Below are 20,764 nucleotides of genomic sequence, written 5' to 3'. Positions count from 1 at the left end.
CCCTTCCTTGCACTTCTCCCTCCGCTGGGCCAGTATCCATCACGCTCTTCCCGGGTCCCAAGCCCAAAGCTGGAAGAGCCAAGCATGCCCCCTGCTGTGAACGGGCCTGGTAGGAGAGGCGGCATCAGCTGACAAAGACTCTGCTTGGCCAAACTTTAGTCAGGCTCCTGCCTGAACCTCGTCCTAGGCCTGTCTGTGGGAAATTCCTCGTGAAATCCAGTTTTAGCAGAGAATCCTACCAAGTCAGCTTAGCAAGAACCCCCCAGCCCTGATACCTGATCATTCTCTATATCTAATCAGGTTTCCCATTCTCTACCACCCCCCACTGGATGTCTGCTCACCTGGCGGCTTTAGCAAGAATCCTGTTAGGGCGGTTTAGCCAGAATCCCCCTCACCCTGAGGTTTCCTGTAGTGATTTTCCATCCACTGACCCCCACCCTGCTCCTGGCTATAAATTCCTCCTTGCCCCGTGCTGTGCTGCATTCGGAGTCCAGCCCCATCTCTCTTCCCCCTTGCAGTGGTCCCTCTACCTCTCTTGACGGCCCTGAACAAAGTCTTTCTTACGATGTTTTACCAAGTGTCACTGAACAGTTTTTTCTTTAACACAGCCATGGCTGCAGGCCATGTCACAGAAAGCCCCTGCTAAGGTAAAATTCCCTCGAAGGGCACCTCCTCGGTTCTCCCGTCCACCCTGGAGTCACCTTCACCTTCCATTGGCCCCTGGATTATCTCCCAAACATCTGCTTCCCTCAGGCCTCGCCAGGGTGTTGCCAGATTCTCAGGACCCTGAGTCAGACTTTCTCTTTAAGGTAATTCTTATACCCAGGAAGTCTGAGAAACAATGGTCTAGACCTGAGGAAGGTGGAGGGTGGGTGCAGGGCTGGCGGGTAGGGAAGGCAAGTGGTAAAGCAGGATCTGGGGACAGGGGGACATGTGTAGTTTTAAAAACATTCAACATGACAATACAGGTTCACGTTTGCATAGAGATCCAATTACTTATTAAAACAAACTGTAGTAAGCAAAACTCCATTAAAACCTGCTCCCCAGGCCTAATAACCTGCGTCCTTCCCATGGCTTCCCCTCCTTACTCCATACCAGGATTGTCAGAGAACCTTGAGGCTTTTGTCCTGTTCATCAAATGGAGGCATGGGTTTTAAAAAATGTAGAAACATGGGTCCACAACAGTGGTTCCCAAACCTGGCTGTGTCCAAGCCTCCCCTACACATTTAACTAACTCCGCACCCTGGCTGTGGAATCCCTGACCTGTCCTGAAGGTTGTGGCCCTCCTGGGCAGTGAGGCATTGAGGCCAGAGTCGGTTACTTTGTGGCTGCAGGGAGCAGGTGAACAAGCTAATGCCTGGCATGGGGAGATGCTCAATATTATTTCTTAAATAAGTGACTATAACCTACTATTTCTCCTTTTTCACCTGACCAATTCTGTGCCTGCCTGTCCTGATGGTTCAGCAGAGCTCCCAGGCACTATCTCTAATTCCCCAACCATTAGAACCAAAGTAATAATTTTTCCATTCATTCATTCATCCATGTACTCACTCACTCATTTGTTCATTAATGCACTTGAACCTTATAAGGAGATAGCATAATGATTGAGGACATGGAGGTAGGCAAACCTGGCTAATTTGGACTTATCTTGTCTTTCCAGCTGTGTACAGGTTATCTTCTCTGAGCCTCAGTTTCCTCATCTGTAAAATGGGGATAATGACAGCTCCTACCTAATAGTATCGCTGTAGGGCAAGTATGCGGCAAGTGCTTTACAGTCACCTTTTATTATTATTTCAGACACCACTCTAGAAAAAGGGATCTAAAAAAAAACCATGTGAGGATATGACTCCCAGCCAGTACTTGCCGAGAAAGCTGGTCTGAACCAGCAAGGGGCTGGGCACGAGAGCATGAATGAACAGATAAGAGCCCTTGGAACCAGCCACATTCGTTTCTGCATAATCGCCGTGCAGAGTTCTTAAACCACTCCTTTCTCTCACATACATCAAATAGCTCCCTCCCCACCCTCCATGCTATATATACCACGAATCCATTTGGGAAACAATTTTTCTTTTCAGGGTTAGACAGGAGGTAAATGTCAGTTGCAGCTAAATTCTCATAAAATCCAATTTAGTGAAGTCTGATGAAGTTTTTAAAGCTCTAGGTCTCATAAGATGTTTCATTATAAAAGAGACCCCAAAACAAATCCTTATACAAACCTCTATCTAAATCAGCACCCACTCACACGTCATCTTGCTGTCTTCTCTCCTTTACCCTGCTTTATTTTTCTTCATAGCAGTTATCACCATCTCATACACCATATGTGTATTTGTTGCCTGCACTTAGATGTTAGCTCCATGAAACGCATGAGGTACCCCCAGTGCCTCGAGCCAGGTCTGGCACCATGTCCGAGCGCTAGTCACTATTTGTGGCGTGAATAAATTAATTGATACATCACTGAAGATAGACCAATGATCTTTCTTGCAAATTATTTAAAGGTTATAAAGCTTCCTCTCCTGGGAGATTGTCCTCCAAAGAACTATTGGAAGATAATTACAGCTCTTACCATGACGAAATGCCTTTCTCTTTCAGCCTCTGTGGGTATCTTTCCACAGGGCTGTGGCCCACCCTTACTTAATCACAAGATCTTAGCCATGCCAACGGGACTGTAGGAGCAACTTAATCAGCCTTCCCCAAAAATTCAGTTCGGCCTCTCCCGTCTCCAGAGACAGCCAGCCCAAACCAGCTCTCATATTTTCATAGTTTTGCTGCTTTACTGAAAATATGGAACTAACAGAAACCAGAACTGAGAATTCTCCTCCACAGTAACAACTGCTTCTGGTTTAGATTTTCTCACAGCCTGAGAAGCTACTCCAGTTAGAAAAACCTGCCTCCAGCCATGACCTGTCCATCCTCCTCTCCAACCAACCCTGGGAGAAGGGACCACCTAAGCAAACCCCATTGTCGCATTCACACGTGGCAACGTCAGAAATAAGTCTCACAACTAGAAGGGAAAAAAGTGTTAAAAGCTAAAAGACAAAGGTTTTTCGTATACCAGGAAACGAAAACTTCTTCTAAACAATACCCTACTTTGCTCCACCAAATTAATTTCATTCCAAACCACAGTCTTTCTGTTTTCTTTAATTTAAAAAACCTTTGCTCAGGGAGTTAGTATATTTCACAACTTAAGCTAGTCCTTTTTCTTTTTCTAATTCTGTAGCCCCCAGGACTACCATGTATGTACGTACGTGTGTGTGCGTGTGTGTGTGTGTGTGTGTGTGTGTGTGTGTGTGTGTGTGTATTATGTTTTCTCTCACTTTCACATTTGACACCCTGGCCCTCAACCTTAACACACACACACAGACAGACACACACACACACATAAAAACCTTGGAAGGTCTGGGCTCTGTGTAAGAGGACTTTAACATGCCTAGGTTAAATCCATGTGCTTCTACTCAAAGAGCTGGGTGACCTTACCCAATTTGATGAACCTCTCTGAGCCACATTTTTCTTATCTGTAAATTGGGGATAAGACTGTCTGATTCAGAGTTGTCATAAAGATTAAATATGTGTGGAACAGTTTTAGCACAATCCCTGACACATTCTATACCCATAAAAAAACTCATTATTCTGTTGTTCATCAGGAAACTGAAGCAATTTTTTCTTAATTATATCAAATTTGCCCTTATGTCTACTATTTATTGAGGAAGTATTACAGTCCCCATTATAAAGATGAAGAAACTTGCCAAGAGTCACCCAAGCAGCAAAACCAAAATCTCAACTAATCTCATGATCATATAGCTAGCCACTTGCCCACACCTCTTATGCAAGAACTTGAATAAATTTTCTTATCGGTTTATTGTTAGGTTTTTGTTATCTCCTTCATATTCACAATACAGCAAAACAGATGCCTTGCACAGTGACTTAAAATCAGATACAGTTTCTAACTTTGCTCTGCATTTGTGTGAGGGTATGTGTAATGGTAGTTCTGCATGCACAAGAACACACATATGGAGCAGGGAAGAATACTAAAAATGCAAACTCTTAGAGAGATAATTTTGATAATTTTATCTCAGACAATTTTTGTCTCTAGCAGTTCAATTTGGATTTTTTTATGTGTTCCATGTCTCTACTTAACATGCTCAAGCAATCCTCTACCTTCTTGAACCTATGGAATATAATTATAATACTTTAATGTCCATGTCTACTAAAAATATAATGTGTGCCATTTCTGGGTCAGTTTCTACTAATTGTTTTTTCTCTATGTTTGTGAACTATATCCTTCTTCATGAATTGCAAGGTTTGTCCACACTGGTTGGTGGGAATATAGACTATTCCCAGCCCTATGTGAGTCCCAAAGATTGTACTGTTGGCTCCTTTGAGGTAGTTCTTTTCCCTGCCTCAAGCAGTTTCCTCACTCAGTACTCAGCTGAGATTCAAGGAGAACTCTCTGCTAATCTCTGGAGCAGTCTGTCTCTGTGTGTGGGGGGGTGAGGCATGGACATGTGTCCATGTGCACATGTGTAGTTCTCTCCTCTTGGTCCTTGGCACCTTGACATCTCTAGACTCCCTCATCCATTTTGGTTGGATATCCCACCTGCATCTCCCCAGCTCTGGGAGACAGCCAGGATCTGCCTGGGTTCCCTCTCCCTGCACTGCAGCTGGAGACGAGTCTCTCTGGGCATTAATGTGGGCACTTGTAGGGCTCACCTCATTTATTTCCCCTCTCTCAGGGATCACTGTCCTGTGCTGCTATATGTGCTTTGTTTTAATCATGTCAGGTGGGAGGGTAAATCTGGTCCCTGTGACATCATCTTAGCATAAGCGGAACTTCCAAACTTCAGTCACTGTAAGGCTGAGAATTCAGAGGCCTGGAGAGGTTAAGTCACTTGCCCCAGTCACCCACTAGAAATCAGTAGACCTGGGTCTCTAACCTGCCTCTGCCTGGTCCAGAATCCCAGCTTTTAGCCACCATGCTCTACTGCCTTCCTGTGAGCTCAGTCTAAAGGTCCATATCTCTCTACAAAAGGGCGTGAACTTTGTGAGAGGCGTTTATTTCCTTTGTGTCCTGACCCCTTTGCAGCTTAAATCCAAGTTGGAACCAAAGAGCTGTTCCAGAGAGCTGTGGACAGATTCCACAGAAATGGCCCATTACTGGTGGGCTGACGTGACAGCCACATGGTGCTTTGTAAATGGTAAATGCCATTCATGCAGTACTATCAGAACTCACTTGTTCTCTCATTCAGCAAACATTTATTGAGCGCCTACTCTATGCCAGCACTGTGCTAAGTGCTGGTGTCATGGCCTTGAACAAGACAGACTCGGAGCCTCCTGTCTAGCAGAGGGAGAACAAATGAATGAATAGATAGATAAGCAAGTTTCAGATGGTGAATGCTGAGCCCGATATAGCAGATGTGCGGACCAACACATACCCTGAGCACTTGTCTAAAACCCAACCCTAGCGTCTACATGTCCACACAGAGACTCCCTCCACCATTCCTACACTCTTCAGAGCTCCCTAACGAGAAGGGCTCAGAGGAAGTGAAACAGGGCACTAGGGTGGAGAATGGCCAGGAAGGGCTGCTGTAGGTTGGGTGATCAAAGATGCTGAGGCCCAGTGACAAGGCCAAGATTTTATATCTATTGCAGTTTGAAGGAAGGAGCATTCCATGCAGAGGGACAGCAAATGCAAAAGCCCTATGTGCCACCTCCTTTTTCTCCAGGGCATGTGCACATGTGCACACACAAGCACATACAAATCTGAAAACTTGTAAATATCTTTTATTCCTACATGTCCAGGCTCCTGAAGATGGTTCTTCTTTAGGATAGGAACTCAAGTGGCCGGAATGCCAAGGGATCAGGGTCCCAGCCTCATCCCCTCTGATGCTCAAGTCTCCCCTCCACTTCCCAAGGTCATGGCAGAGATCAAATGAGATAAGATATAATCTCTGAACAAACCTTGTCTGTTGTAGAGCATGAGCATAAATGATTTAATATTCAACAGGATAAAAATGCCTGCTTAAAATTTTTACCTAGGGAGGAGCTTATAAAAAGTACCAATACTCTGATATTGAGAATTTTTCATTGTTTTTCAAAATCAGGAAGAAAAATCACTTCCATTTTAACACAGAGACGATTGATCATTCTACCTACATTTTGGCTCCCACAGGTGGTCAGAGGTTTTCAGCATAACATAAAAGTCAAGAGCACGGGCCTGGATATAAATTAGCTGACTCTGACACATACCCGCTGTGTGACTTTGAGCAGGTTACTAAACCTCTGTGAGGAAAAACAGGACCTGTCTTATAGGGTGTCTGGGAGAATCAAGTAGGATGATGCATGCAAAGGGCTGGGTATAGCCCTTGGCACATGCTAAGTCCTCATTAAGCCACAGTTGATAGTCTGCAAAGAAAGCTTTCATCCTTCAGTCTCTGGGAAAATTCTTCCACTTTGGCAATTCTGTTAAAAATATATTTTGGTTCATCACGTAACCAAGACACTCCTCTGGCTCTTCTCTCACCCTCATTCAGTCTGGATGATTGCACAGTGAGGAAGAACAGAGTCTACACTGAACAAGCCGACCTGTTCCCCTGTGCACTGGGCCTGCCCCGTCTGGTCCCGTGGGTGTGGGCACGGCCCACAGGCAAACCCAGGCGGCCTGGCTATTTGCTGACAGGCCCGGGGGCAGCAGACGAGCAGTGAGAGCTCCTATTTGCACAGGCTGTCTCCAAGGCAACGGGAAAGTCAACAGGCATGACATTCCTTAAGCTGGTAGAAAATCCTCTGCCTCCACCCACCCCTTCCAGGTGAGGGACGCCTTCCCACACAGCGGTAAGCAGCTCCTCAAAGGCCAAATCTCTAGTAGAAAAGCCAAAAAGAAAATCTGGGGCCAAAATACACAAATATTTTGGACAAGCATACAGCTTATTCCCCAGATAGTTTTATTTATTTATTTGTTTTCTGAAAAGCACAGGTAATTTGACCAAGGTCTATGTGCTGTTTACTGGTGGAAACTAAGCCAAAAGTCATGATTCCAGCTGGCGATGGGGAACTAGCTGCTTGGCGATGGGGAGACATTATTGTCTTGCCCTGTTCATCACAGAGCCGACTGAGGGTCGGCCTTCCACTGCAAGACAGTAAACAACTATGCAGTGAAATCTGCAGGACAGAGAACTAATCTCCCAATTAAAAGCACCCACCCCAGTGACACTGACATAGGGCCTAAAAAAAGTTCCCATTTTGTTCCCTCCTTCAGGTAAGTCTCTGATGGCCTCAGTCCAAAGTCAGTGTTTCTGGGAAGTTAATGCAGTGAACTGTTAGCGGCCATTACACCTTCCCTTGAATTAGTTTCTCAGAAAGTGCCTTGAAGCGGGACCTGGAAGGACTGAGCCACAGGACAGAGAAGTTTGTTGGGGAGAAGAATTGGCAGAGGGTGCCGGGTGTGGCTCAGAGGGCAGGCCGGAGCAGGTACCCTGGCAGGAGCCAGAGAACATAAAGACACCGGGTGCCTGGGAAAAATCAGAGGGAGGAAGATGGAAAGAGTGAAAAAGTAATGAAGACGAGCTTCACATTCAGCCCAGAATTTACCTTTTTCTGTTATGCCTAAGAATTCCCTGTCATCATAATACCATAGTAACCACCTGCTCATTTGGTCTGTCCACTCAGCAGACACCATAGCACCATGTGCAGCATGTCACAGTGAGACGCATGGAGCCCCAAACTCCAGAAGGAGCCTCTTAGAATAGGACTCATCATATTTTCTTTGTTCTGAATTGTGAATAATGTCATAGATTCAGAAAAATATGCAATATCCAGGTTCAGATAGACTGCACGTCAGCTCTAGCTCTAGAAATGCACACAGACACCCAAAATGAGTGCCAAGTGAGCCTTAGGGTGGGGGTTTGTTCTCTCCCTGTCATTGCTGTCATCCGAGGGTCCTCCTGTGTTTTCAATAGGTGTAAATAAATATATAAGGGTCTCGTGGTATTGTTTTTCCTGCTTCCCAACTGGTTCCTACCTCTAGCCCACCAGGCTCTGTTGCCATGCTAACAGATGAGGCACAAAGTGACAAAGGCCTGAACCAGGATGGTGGCTGTGGGCATGGGGAAGAAACACATGGCACAGACTGTGGAAAGGAAGAAAACATAAGATTTGGGGACAGATTGGATGAGACGCAAAAGGGAGAGGATGCAGAGAGGTCTGAGGTTTTGAGCCCAGTGGTCTGGAACTGTTTTGTCCAATATGGTGGCCACCAGCCACATGTGGCTACAGAGCACTTGAAATGTGGTTAGTCTGAATTAAGATGTGCTATAAGTGTGAAATACACACCAGATTCCAAAGACTTAGTAAGAAAAAGAAGACATGTTCAGTATCTCAATGGTTTTTAAAATACCAATTACATGTTAAAATGATAACATTTTGGATATACTGAGTTAAATATAGTATTAAAATTGATTTCCCCTGTTTCTTTTTATTTTGTTAATGTGGCTATTAGAGAATTTTAAATTACACATGCAATTTAAAGTGCAATAAAGTGCACATGCACTATATTTCTATTGGAAAGGGCTAGTCTAGAATATAAATAGCAGTAGCATTGGCAGAAAGAGGAAAGAAAAGAAGACTATTATTAGTAACACACAGGAGGCCAGCATGAGGCTCTACCCTCCACTTCCCCAGAACTTTGAAATATGGGGAATAAAACTGGCTTCTGGGAGTTGGGGTTGAGGGATGAATAATCATAATGGTTTGAAGCTGAGATATGTAACAGAACTTTAAAAAGCTAGAATAGTGTTCAGTCCAAGAGAGTAGGATCAGAACCTGCCAAAATGTATTTAGATAGTTGAAGAAAAAAATGCATTAATCACAAGGGGCACTGGTCAGCCATGGAGCATGGAAAGGGACCTCATCACAGGCGAGTGTGGCGGTGCCCATCCATGCACCGTCTGTCCAGGCTCTCTCAGTCTGACACCATTAAGCAAAAGACTCCAGTGACTGAAATGACTTTCTAATTTACTGTCCAAACCAAGCCACTGTTGACAGCAAAAGAGGCACTATTAATCATTGCGTTGGGACAATAAATCAGGACTGTCCCAAGAAATCAGGACATGTAGTCACCCAACCTCAACTAATTCATCTCAATTCATTGCCCTCATTGAGGCTTTCTGATTTGGCAAATGTGTCTGAGCAAAGACATACATTTTCAAATGTACTAACATTACTAAAAACTGAGATGCTGCTTATAATTGAGGTGGGCAGTAAATATCAGGCTTCTTTTTTTGCCCCAAACCAGTTATTAATTTAATAGTACATCTTATGAACAATCAAGGATACAGAGTAATTTGGCTTCCCATGTGGTAAAACCTGAAGGAAAATTCATGGATGAGAGGGTAGGAATGCCCTCCCACTATTTCCATTGGAAAATAACAAGTAGGTATTCTGATGTTAAGCATTAGTCTCTGGTGAACTTGGTTAGTTTGAACAGGTAACCTAAGACTAGGTCTGAGTCTACAAGGCCAAAGTCCAATGCCAAGACTGGGGTGAATTTACTAAGGTCATTCTGTTCCATGAGGACCTGTTTGGGAAGCCTCCCAACCTTACCCAGATGACAACCCTCAGTGTCACTATGGGCACCACCATGACCCTTACCCTTGAAACTGAAGGAGGCAGTAAGACGAGGAGTCTATCATAGGTCTGTTAGGATTAAAAGGTGAATGAGACATTAAAATAGAAGTGGGGCTGGAAGGAGAACTTGAAAGAGATGTGTACGGGCCACAAATAATCGCAAGAAGAAATGATTTTGGTTGTGTCCAATACAGCTACAGTTCAGATAAACAACCAGAGGTAGGAGGTGCAGTTACAAAGAAGTTGTAGAAGCACAAACTGTTTCACCATAAATGCCAGATTTGACGGACTAGTGGTGGCTCGGTGTGTGCAGCCTCTTTGGAAGAAAGCAATCATTGGGAAAAAGGTGTGTGACTGATAAGCCACATCTGACATTGGCTCAGAAGGGGGCAGAGGCATGGAATTAAAGCATGACTATATTAGAAGTATTGTAATACTATTAAAGATGTGTTTCTTCAACAAAATAAACAATAGTGATATATAAAATGAGAAAAACAGTTGAAAACAACTTACTTATTTTGTCCAATTGTCTCAAAATCTTTCACAACAATCCCAAGGGAAGATGAAAAGTCCAGTGGTATATCCCTCAAGTCAAACTCCAGTATCTGTTCACATAAAAGTTATGAAAACAAAAAGGTTGTTAAAAGGAACAGAGAATATAATAAGATACACCAACACTGAATGTTGGGTCATTATGTTTACCAATGACAATCTTTTGAAGTTTACAGTTAGACAGAAATGATTAAATTCTAAACCTGGAGGCAGGCCGGGTGCGGTGGCTCACGCCTGTAATCCTAGCACTCTGGGAGGCCGAGGCAGGAGGATTGCTTGAGGTCAGGAGTTCAAGACCAGCCTAAGCAAGAATGAGACCCGGTCTCTACTAAAAATAGAAAAATTAGCCAGGTGTGGTGGCGTGCATCTGTAATGACAGCTATTTGGGAGGCTGAGGCAGGAGGATCACTTGAGCCCAGGAGTTTGAGGTTGCTGTGAGCTAGGCTGATGCCATGGCACTCTAGCTCGGGAGACACAGCAAGACTCTGTCTCAAAAATAAATAAATAAATAAATAAATAAATAAATAAATAAATAAATAAATCAACCAACCAACCAACCAACCTGGAGGCAAGAGAGGGTGTGGGAGGAAAAGAACAGACTTAGATGCAGAGGACCTGTAAGCAACTCCGGGCTTCCTGTTTCCTAGCTACTACAGCTTTAGCCAGGTCCCCAAACCCCCGCCTCATAGCCAGAGAATTGGACTTAATGTCAATCACAACTGCTGCAAGAATGAAATGAAATGCGGATGTGAAAATGCTTTCTTCAATGGTTTTAAATTATTTGCTCTTCTTCATCATATTACTAACAAACAAAGAAGAGGAATAATCTAAGAAGACATTTTCTAAAATGCATCAGCCCCTCATTTTAAGTCCCATCGTGGTCAGTCAGTGCTGCCATCTATCAACATAGCACCACGAATGCCTTTGATGGATTAGGTAATAAATGAATTAAATAAATTAAATGATGATTTGATCCTCCTTGTAGTGGGCTTGGAATGGAAGAAAAACTTGTCCCAGAGCTCATGGAACACACCCACCACTCCCAATGGATTTGGGGTTGACATGTCATTTGGGCTTGGTTTTAGTTATAAAACTGCAATTGAGAAGTTTACTTGACAAATACATTTGCAATATGAAAAAAAACACCATGTTGAAAACAAAATTAAATAGGATGGATGATTCCCTGTGGAGAATATACCAGCTCACATGACAACACATCTATCTGTCATCAGTCACATGGCTTGAGCTCAAATATAAAGAGACATGTTAGGATGATTCAAAATCTGAAGCAGTAAACAATACACATAAATGGTTTTTTGGTTTTTTTGGTTTTTGAGTTTTTTTGTTTTGTTTTGTTCTGTTTTGTTTTTTGAGACAGGGTCTTGCTTTGTTACCTGCACAGAATGAAGTGGCATCATCATAGCTCACTGCAACTTCAGAATCCTAGGCTCAAGTGATCCTCCTGCCTCAGCCTCCTGAGTAGCTGGGACTACAGGCATGTGCCACCATGCCTGGCTAATTGTTCTATGTTTTTTGTAGAAAACGGATCTCACTCTTGCTCAGGCTGGTCTCAAACTCCTGGGCTCAAGTGATCCTCCCACCTTGGCCTCCCAAAGTGCTGGGATTACAGGCGTGAGCCACTGTGCCCAGCCAAATGTATTTTTTACTGCTTTATCCTTGGAGCTCTGTGCCTGGTGCTAGGGATCCACAGTGACAGAGCATGACTCTTGGTGTCATGGAGCTTGTCGTGCAGCTGGCTGTCTTCTGGGTTCCAGGGAAACTACAGAGAAGCGAAATTCTCTCTCAACCTGCCTGAGACCAGTGGGGCTTTTCAGAAAGGCATTAAGAAGCTTTTTGTCTTCACCTCATTCAAGGATAAGGTCTAGTCTCCACTATCTAGAGATAAATATTCTATCTTTGTGGAGATAAATCCCAACTAGATTCCTCTCTATTTGGGAGAGGAAGGGATTTGCACTGGGAGGAGGAGGAGCCTTCGCAGCCTAGTGACTTGGTGAAAATAACAAAGACATTTGTTACTGGTCTTGGCCAGGGAGGTTTGATCTGGCTTTTGAAAAACACAGTGGGGCTGACCAGCAACTTTTAAAAAATTGTCAGGGTTTCATGCAAGATTGGGTAGTTATTAAAAAAAAAATTAGAGTAGGAAAACCCTACTCAGTGGGAAGAATTAAAATTTTCCCATATCTATGAAAATATTAAACACCAAACCACTTATAAAACAGATATAAAATCAACAGTGGGGGGAGGTGAAAAAAGTATATTACATCCCTTCAATATTACACAGTCATTGAAACTATATTTGGACTGAATGATATGCGCATATGCTCTGGATAAAATAGTAACAAAAAGTAGGAGAGGGAGTTGTATTTGCTTATATGATGCTAGTTTGTATTTCAGACTCATATTTTATTAAAATATTCATTCAATAAACACGTATTGATATATTACAGATGTTAACAGTGGTTGCTTCTAGAGAGTGGGACCCAAGTTAGTTTTTCTCAAAAATTTCTATGTTAAGTATCCCTGACATTGCTTTTATCAACATATAAACAATAAAAGTCTTACTCAGCTAGGCGCAGAGTCTCATGTGATACTCCCTTGATTAGTCACATGCAGATATGTTTTTAATTCTGGCGCTTTCCTTCTGAGACTCAGGAGATGACCTAATCCCACCCCTTGCTCTACAGCTGTGCCCCACATGTACGTGCAGCATAAGTGGAGCACGGTCACACAGCAAGGTCACGGCTGTGCCAGGCTAGAACTCAGTCCAGGCTTGCCTGGCTACACTATCATTGCACAGGAGATGGTTGTTAGTGTTACATCTTCTCGAACTGCTCTGCCTTCTTGGTGGGCATAAACGGGAGATGGATGAGGTGGGGTGAAATGGAGACCTTCTCCTTCCAAAGAGAAGAGTTAACCTCTGACCCAAAGATTGGGCAATCAGATATAGCTTATCCGTTAAAACAAAGCAGAAAAAAACAATACAGTCACCTCATTCCAGACAGGGTTGAGTTCATTATCAACTTTCTTTGTTTTCTTTTTCTCATCTGCAAATAAAAAATAAAAGACATCGATCAATCAGAAATAAGTAAAGAGAATGTACCGTTCATTTATTCATTCAAAGAACATTACCTGAGGGCCCTCTAGGGGCCCACATTTCCGCATTCACCTGCCTAGGATGGGGCTTCCTGAATCAAAGCTTTCCAAAGCGAATGGCATATGGTGGCCTACAACATTTTCCCATCCCCAGATCTACAAAGACTTAAGGGATCAGGGATTCAAAATCATGGGAATGCTGTGATGCCCTGCCCCTCTCTCACCACGCCTCCCCAGGACCTCCGCATGTCCAGCTTGCTGCAGAAAGATGCCAACGAAGCTGACCTTCGAGATGCCGGAGTCACCATTTTTTACACTGAAGCTCAAAGAAGTCAAAAATGTGTCTGAGCTCACACCTGGCAGTGCCGCCCTGATGGCAACCTGACGTTTCAGCTCTGAAGCCCACGCTGCCTGTGAGTGCGGTAAGACCCCCAACACAGCTTAAAGATGAACCTGGACTCCCTGCCACGGGCCTTGGTACAAGGTGACTAGGAGATGAACACTTCCTAGGACCAGCAGAGAATTTGGGCTTTCCTTCACTTCAGGCCACCTTTTCTGAAGACACGAGGTCTTCCCTGGCTGTGTCCAAGCCCGGGCAGTACACCTACCTAGATGAGCACACGAGTAAACCCAGTTAATGCTTAAAGCTTCCTTGGAGCAAAGTCCAAAGGGCAGAGAGTTCTCGTGGATTCCCAAGTCCCCGAATACTTACCAAAACGAAAGCTAATCTCTGAGTGCAAAATGATTTGTAAGCATTATCTCTTCTAATCTCCTTAAAAACCCTGGGAGGTATATATGACTATTTCCATCCCCCTTTCACAGCTAAGGAAACCTAGAAGCTAAGGAACATTTTCAAAGGCACCCAGTTAGTAAGTGGCAGGGCTGGGACTTGAACCCAGGCAGTCTCACACCAGTGGCCACACTTTGAACTACTCCTCAGCCATTGCTTCCTCTCTACGGCTGTGGAATGTAGGAGGTAGTGGGTTTTGTTTAGCTGGATGTCACACTGCTTCAGCGCCCAGCACACAGCTGGCTGTGGGACTAACCACCTCATTTGTCCAAGACCTCAGCATAGCAAGGCTGTGAATCATCCCCCTCTCTCGGCTAAGCATTAACTTTTCCACTTGAGTGGGCGTCACACAGCCCGACTGGCCTCCCTTTCTAGGCTTCAGTGTGACCTTACTCATCAGCTCGTGCCTGGACCTCTGCTGCTTGGTTCTGACCCAGGTCTTCCTGCATGGCCCACAGAGACCCTCACTGGATCGGATCCCGATGTCGCCTAGACGCTGCCTGAAATTTCCCCTCCCACATTTCTGTATCGTCCCACCCACCCCTCCCTTCATCTGACATAAACTCTCAATCTCCCTCTCTGGTTACAGTGCAAGAAGTGCTCTTAAGAGAAAGAGGAGCCATGTGAAGGGTTTTTAACTTAAATGGAAGTGGATAAAATGGCTCCTATGCATAACTGCAGCAGCTCCCTCTAAATAATCATCTGCAGGTGCCCGGCTGTGCATTGTCCTGCAACATCTCTAACCATTGTGACAATCCTTCAAGGCAAACATTGTCCTCTGCATTTTACAGACAATAAAACTAAGAGGAGCTAGTTAACCTGCCTAAAAACACATAACTAATAAGGAAACAGAGCCAGATTTTGAACCTAACATCTCTCTGGCTCCAAAACCTGAGTTGCACGTTTGCTACCACTCCATAGTGCGTCACTGAAAGCTGTCAGAAACGCTGGATAAGGAAGATGCCGAAACAGAGTATGTGTGATGGGCTTGGCATCTTGGCAATGTCCACAGGGAAGTCCGTGGTCAGGTTCCAGGTTATCCTGAAACTCTCTAAGATTATTTTCTCTAATATGCAAAATATTATATCTGTGAGTTTTTCTGGGGAAAGAGTTTATTGTTCTCACCAGATTCTCCAATGAGTTAGTGACCTTGAAACAGGAATCCCTGCATTCAACAAGCATGAAATGGAGCCCCCAGTTTCCCTCCGCCTCGCCACTACCCCTGCTGCGCATAACCAGGGCTTGGCGAAGGAGAATTGAGTCCTAAAAGAGTCGATCTGGACTCTGAGACCGTGGCAGACCTTCAAGACAGAAGAGGGGCAATTCCAAGAAGTCCCAGCAAGAAAGTGAAGCAAGAAGGCAGAAAATAATTTATAGAAACTGGGCATTGGGCCTTAGGGTAGGATTTGGGTCACTGAAGGATAGTATTGAAGCAAAATCTAGTCTCCAAGTCCCCAGGACTGCAATCAGGAAGCCAAAGCAGGGACAGAGGTTCCAGGGAGACTGCAAAAAAAGCCAGCACTTGTTAACTTGGAAGTCCCAAACCTGGTTACTGTCCTAGGAAATAGAGCATGAGGTAGACATGCTGAGAGGGTATCTTGATGCCGAGCCTGGTACTACTGACTCTCTCTGCCCCCAAGAGGGACAAGATTGTTCCAGATTGTTCCAGCAGTAGGGTAGTGTAAAAAGATTCATTCATTCATTCATTCATTCATTCATAAACATTTATAAGCACCCATTATGTGCCAATAACAGGAAACAGAAGAGCGCAAGATCATTCCTGGTCTTAAAAAGGCCCATAAATGTAGTTTATGGGCTACTGAATAGAGGAAGCAAATAAATCTTAGTGCACGTTTCCACCAAATAGCGAAAAACCTCACCATGCTCTTGCCTGCTTCGGTCTCATCCTGGAGTTCCTTCTCCAGGAATATGAGGGAGAACAATGGAAATAATCACTGACTGACCTGCTCAGGCCACGGTATACATAGCTCAGCTCACAGAAATGGTTCCCTAAGTGAGATCTTCCATAGACATTAATCAACTCCTTCATTCTTCCAACCTACAAATATTTGTGAAATAGTCTTTTGCCAGGAATTGAGCTGGGCATTGTAGGAGATATACAAATACCCAAGACATGGTTCCTGCCCTTAGGTGGTCTAGCAGGAAGGTAGATGTGGCCATAGGTGACTGATATAGAAAGAAGGACTTCAAGCCAGGTGTGTTGGCTCACACCTGTAATTTCAGCACTTTGGGAGGCCAAGGTATGAAGATCACTTGAGGTTAGGAGTTCAAGACCAGCCTGGGGAACATAGCAAGACCCTGTATCTCAAAAAAATTTTAAAAGTTGCCAGCCATGGTGGCATGCATCTGTAGTCTCAGCTGCTCAGGACGCTGAGGCGGGAGGATCACTTGAGCCCAGGAGTTTGAGGCCTCAGTGTGCTATGATCACGCCACTGCACTTCAGCCTGGGCAATAGAGCAGGACCCTGTCTCTAAAAAAAAAAATTAAAAAAGAAAGAAGGAAGGATTTCAGTTGCCATCAGAGAGGTACACGTGCAAATGCAAATTCAGGGGAAAGAAAGGCGACTTCTGGCTGTGTGCACCATGTCAGGCCTCACAGAGGAAGCAGAGGCTGAGCTGGGGACTAAAGCACAAGGAGGGACTGAAAACGCAGAGGTGGGAAGAAAAGCTCACTCCAGGTAGAGGCAATAGTGGGGAGGGGTCAGCCATGGACGAGGCGAGAACCAGTCATGTCTGAGACACCACGTGGCCCAGTTGGCTGGAACCACGGGGTGTGGAAGGGGTAGGGGCAGTTGGGCTGTGTGGGAAGGTTATGGTCACACTGTGAAGACTTGACTACCAGGCTAAGCTTCATTTGGCTCAGATGAGCACTTAAGGGAGGACAGTGTTAGAAACTGGACTTGATACCTTTAAAAAGTTCATAATCCAGTGAAAAATCAAGTGCCCAACACTCTCTCGATACCTGTTCCTGAACACATGATTCAGTTGTGTGTTGAGAATAAAGCAGATGCCAACTGACCACAGACCAGGTGGAGCTACTCAAGTGGAAATTCCTGCAGCTCCTGGCACTTGGTGCAGGAGCTGAGGCCAATGGTGCCACCCTCTAGGGGACACTCACTGCGGGCCAGGAGGCGCCGCTATGCCCTTCACATGCATCATTTCGTCGAATCCTCCTGGAAAGCCTAGAGGTAGGTGCTGTTGTTATCCTCAGTTTGCAGATAAGCAAAGAAAGCCCAGAACGGTTAGGTGACTCTCCCAAGATAACCGAGCTAGGAAGAAGCCTCCTAACCAGGTCTAGGCTAGCATCTAACCACTGTACTCTCCTACCTCCCTAGCTAATCAGGAAAACGTAAGTAGCTGCCTGGAGAAACCCAGCTCGGTCTCCTCCAAGAAAGAGGCTCTGATTTTTATCAAAATGTGTATACATTACATTTCATTAAAAACCTATTCTCTCACATAAACATGTCAGTCAAAAAAAAAAAAAAGGTAAGTTCTTTTCTTATCAGCAGCCACAGAGTCACATATTTATATTATTCAATTTTTTGATTCTACTGTTTTTTTTTTTAAAAAGGTCAAAGTTGCAGGCACTTAGCAGGAAACTCCCTCTCCTTTCTCCACATCACCTGCCCTCCCTCCCCCTGCCTGGCTCCCACCTCTAATTTTATTAAGATGACTGTTTCTTCCTATGGAAAGGAATTAAATACTTTCAACCCAGAACATAACAACTGTCTCAAATGCAGAACACTTTGTGGACCAGGGCTCAAGGCATTCTTCAGGACGTTTCCTGTTTTCTGATTAGCTGTGGCTGCTTCTGGCTGGGTTCTGTGAAGGTCACCGCCGCAGTAATGAACCTGAATGCCAGCCTCTGAATGAGGTTTCCCCGAAAACTAAGGGCTCCTTGCCAAGCCACCCCGCCCTCTTTCACAGAACCATTTCCTCTGCTGTTCACCTACCAGACAGTGTGTCGGACCCTGATTGAAAAGGCCTGAAACACACCAGGACCCCTGAGACTAGCTTGCTACGTCGGTGCAAGTGGTCAGCTGCAATGGTTCATTTTATGTGCCAAGCTGTCTGGGCCCAGCTGTTTGGTCAAACACTGGCCTAGATGTTGCCGTCAAGGTATTTTGTAGACGTGATTAACATTTACCATCAGTTGACTTTAAGCAAATTACCCTCCATAACGTATATGGGCCTCATCCCAACGGTTGAAGGTCTCGAGAAAAAAAACTGAGATTTCCTGGAAAAGAAATTCTGCCTCAAGACTGTAACCTAGAAACCTGCCCAAGTTTTCTGCCCAAGCCTGTTGGCCTGCCCTACAGATCTTGGACTCGAAATTTCCAGCCTACCAGCCTGTCCCACAAATTTCAGACTTCCCAGCCCCCACAATTGCATGGGGCAATTCCTTAAATCAATCAATCAATCTCTCTCTCTCTCTCTCTGTACACATGCATGTGCACACACATGTCCTATTCATTCTGTTTCTCTGGGGATCCCTGACTAATCCAACCATCAACACCAGGTGCCCATGGAAGTAAGAATCATGCCTACAATGGCAACACATTTTAAATGCTTCCAAATAACACACCATCTCCATGACCCTAACAGTCCTGCAGGGGAAAGGCCACATGGTGGCCCTGCTCTTCTGACTAGACTTTTCAATCAGCAAATTCTCTGTTATTTAACCTGTTATCGTGGGAAAACCTAAGGCTCAACCACCAGGTTCAGAGTCCCTCGTGTGTAAACTGATGAATTCAAATGAGATCATCTCTAAGTTTTCCTCCAGGTCCAGTGGTACATGAGCCTGACTCAGTGCTCCCAAATCCTGAATGGTTAGTTCGCTGTGTCTTATGGAAATGGCCTCAGGAAAAGTGGGGGTGCTATTTACAAAGGCTCCCTAAGAAACTCAGCTCTAGATCAACAAGATCTGTAGGTTTAGCCTCGAGTCTACACTTGACCTCCCATTCAAAAGTACTTCATCTTTTCTGGGTCCCTGAGTCATGGCTCCTTTCTTCTGAGAAATCATCAGTCACATACAAACTCATCCACGATTTTGCCTAAAATATCACAGAGCCCTGAAGCCCACCCATACATGGCTAACATCTGTTAAATGTTCTGAACTAGTCACTGCTCCCAGTGCTTCCCTTGGATTCTTCCACTTCATCATCACAACAATCCTAAGAGGTAAATTCTATTGTAATCATCCCCAGTTACAGAGGAGGAAATCAAGACACAGAGAGGTTAAGCAACTTATTAGAGGTCACACAGCTAGTAAGCTGAGATTCAAACCTTGGCAGATAGAAATACAGAGCAGTTTCCAAAGTTGGAGGATTAAGACCAGACAGTGACTCCTTGAAGGCTGAGACTTTTTTTTAAGAGACAGGGTCTCACTGTGTTGCCCAGGCTGGAGTGCAGTGGAGCAATCATAGCTCACTTGGTGGCCTTAAACTCCTGGGCTCAAGTGATCCTCCCACCTCAGCCTCCCAAGTGGTTGGGACTACAGGTGCATGCCACCATGCCTGGCAACTTTTAAAATTTTTTGTAGAGATGGGGTCTCACTGTGTTGCCCAGGCTGGTCTCAAACTCCTGGACTCAAGCAATTCTCAAGGGCTCAGCCTCCCAAAGTGCTGGGATTACAGGCATGAGCCACCATGCTCAGCCTGGGACTGTATTTTATTAATATTGTTATTCCCCCCCGTGTGCTTACTACACAGTAATTCACCTAAGATTTGAGTGAATTGGACTTCATAAGTTCATGTAAGTACTATTACTAGTGTTGCTTTAATGATTAAATGAGCAAACGAACACAAAGTGCTCAGCACAGGGCTTGGCACACAGTAAGCACTAAATAAACAGGATTATTCTATCAGATTATTTCTTATTACAGCACCAGGGCAGTCCCCGTCCCTTGCATACCCTGGGGAGTGCCCAGGCTGTGGGGGCCTCGAGGGCAGGGCCTGAGGAAGTGCCCAGTGAGGCTGGGGACAGCCCTGGTGGAATAATTCTCCCACAGGGCTCCATTCCAGGCCTCTGAGGCCCGCCGGGGACAGCTGTGGGCAGTGACCGCTCCTCAGTGGCAGGCAGGATTAAGGTAACTTCCACAGGAACCAGGGGGCAGAGAAGGCTCTGGCAAGGGCCAGCAGGACACTCCTGAGCCCTCAGGACTTGAAAGGGACCGGGGGATGCATGGAGACACATGGCCCACCAGGAAGACCTCTCTAAAGGAGTCTCTTTGACTCCTTGCTCTGCGTCCCTGGCTGCCCCAGCTCTAGGAGGATGTTGCCAAACAGGTTCTTGGAGAAAGGCATTTTGGCCAAGTGGCAACCATGATACAAAGCGAGGCAGTGTGGTACCTTTCTGCCACAGTCACTGATGCCGCTGATAAACAGGAACGCCCAGGCAAAAGGGCAGGCTGGGTGACTGCTCCCCTCTCTGCACCAGTGCCCCACTGGCCTCTGAAGATGCCCTTTTGTATGCAAGCTCTTGAACCAAACCCGAATTCCCCAAGGGGACTGCAGTGAAGTCCAGCCAATTTGAACGACTCAGACAGAATCCACTTCCTAAAAGCTGATGCCGGTGAGCGGTCGTGTTCCAGCTCTGCCGACTGCCAGGGCTGCAGGTGGAGGCAGCGAGTGGGCCAGGCACCTGGATGGGCTGCCTTGGTGTGTATTTT

General features: G+C 45.2%; 1 protein-coding gene across 4 annotated transcripts in view; it reads right to left on the bottom strand.

Annotated features, from left to right (window-relative positions):
* The window catches only part of MYOF (myoferlin), a 142,396-nt gene that overhangs the window by 110,609 nt on the left and 11,023 nt on the right, over nt 1–20,764 (bottom strand). For all 4 annotated transcript variants that reach the window (XM_045567794.1, XM_045567796.1, XM_045567795.1 and 1 more), the window contains exons 2-3: nt 13,180–13,235; nt 10,132–10,223 (exon numbers count right to left, since the gene is read on the bottom strand). In XM_045567794.1, coding sequence (XP_045423750.1) covers nt 10,132–10,223; nt 13,180–13,235 — 148 coding nt within the window. The remainder of the gene's footprint in view (nt 1–10,131; nt 10,224–13,179; nt 13,236–20,764) is intronic.

The sequence above is a fragment of the Lemur catta genome, chromosome 14 (assembly GCF_020740605.2).
Source record: "Lemur catta isolate mLemCat1 chromosome 14, mLemCat1.pri, whole genome shotgun sequence".
NCBI lineage: Eukaryota > Metazoa > Chordata > Mammalia > Primates > Lemuridae > Lemur > Lemur catta.
This window is presented reverse-complemented; position numbering and strand designations above follow the sequence as displayed.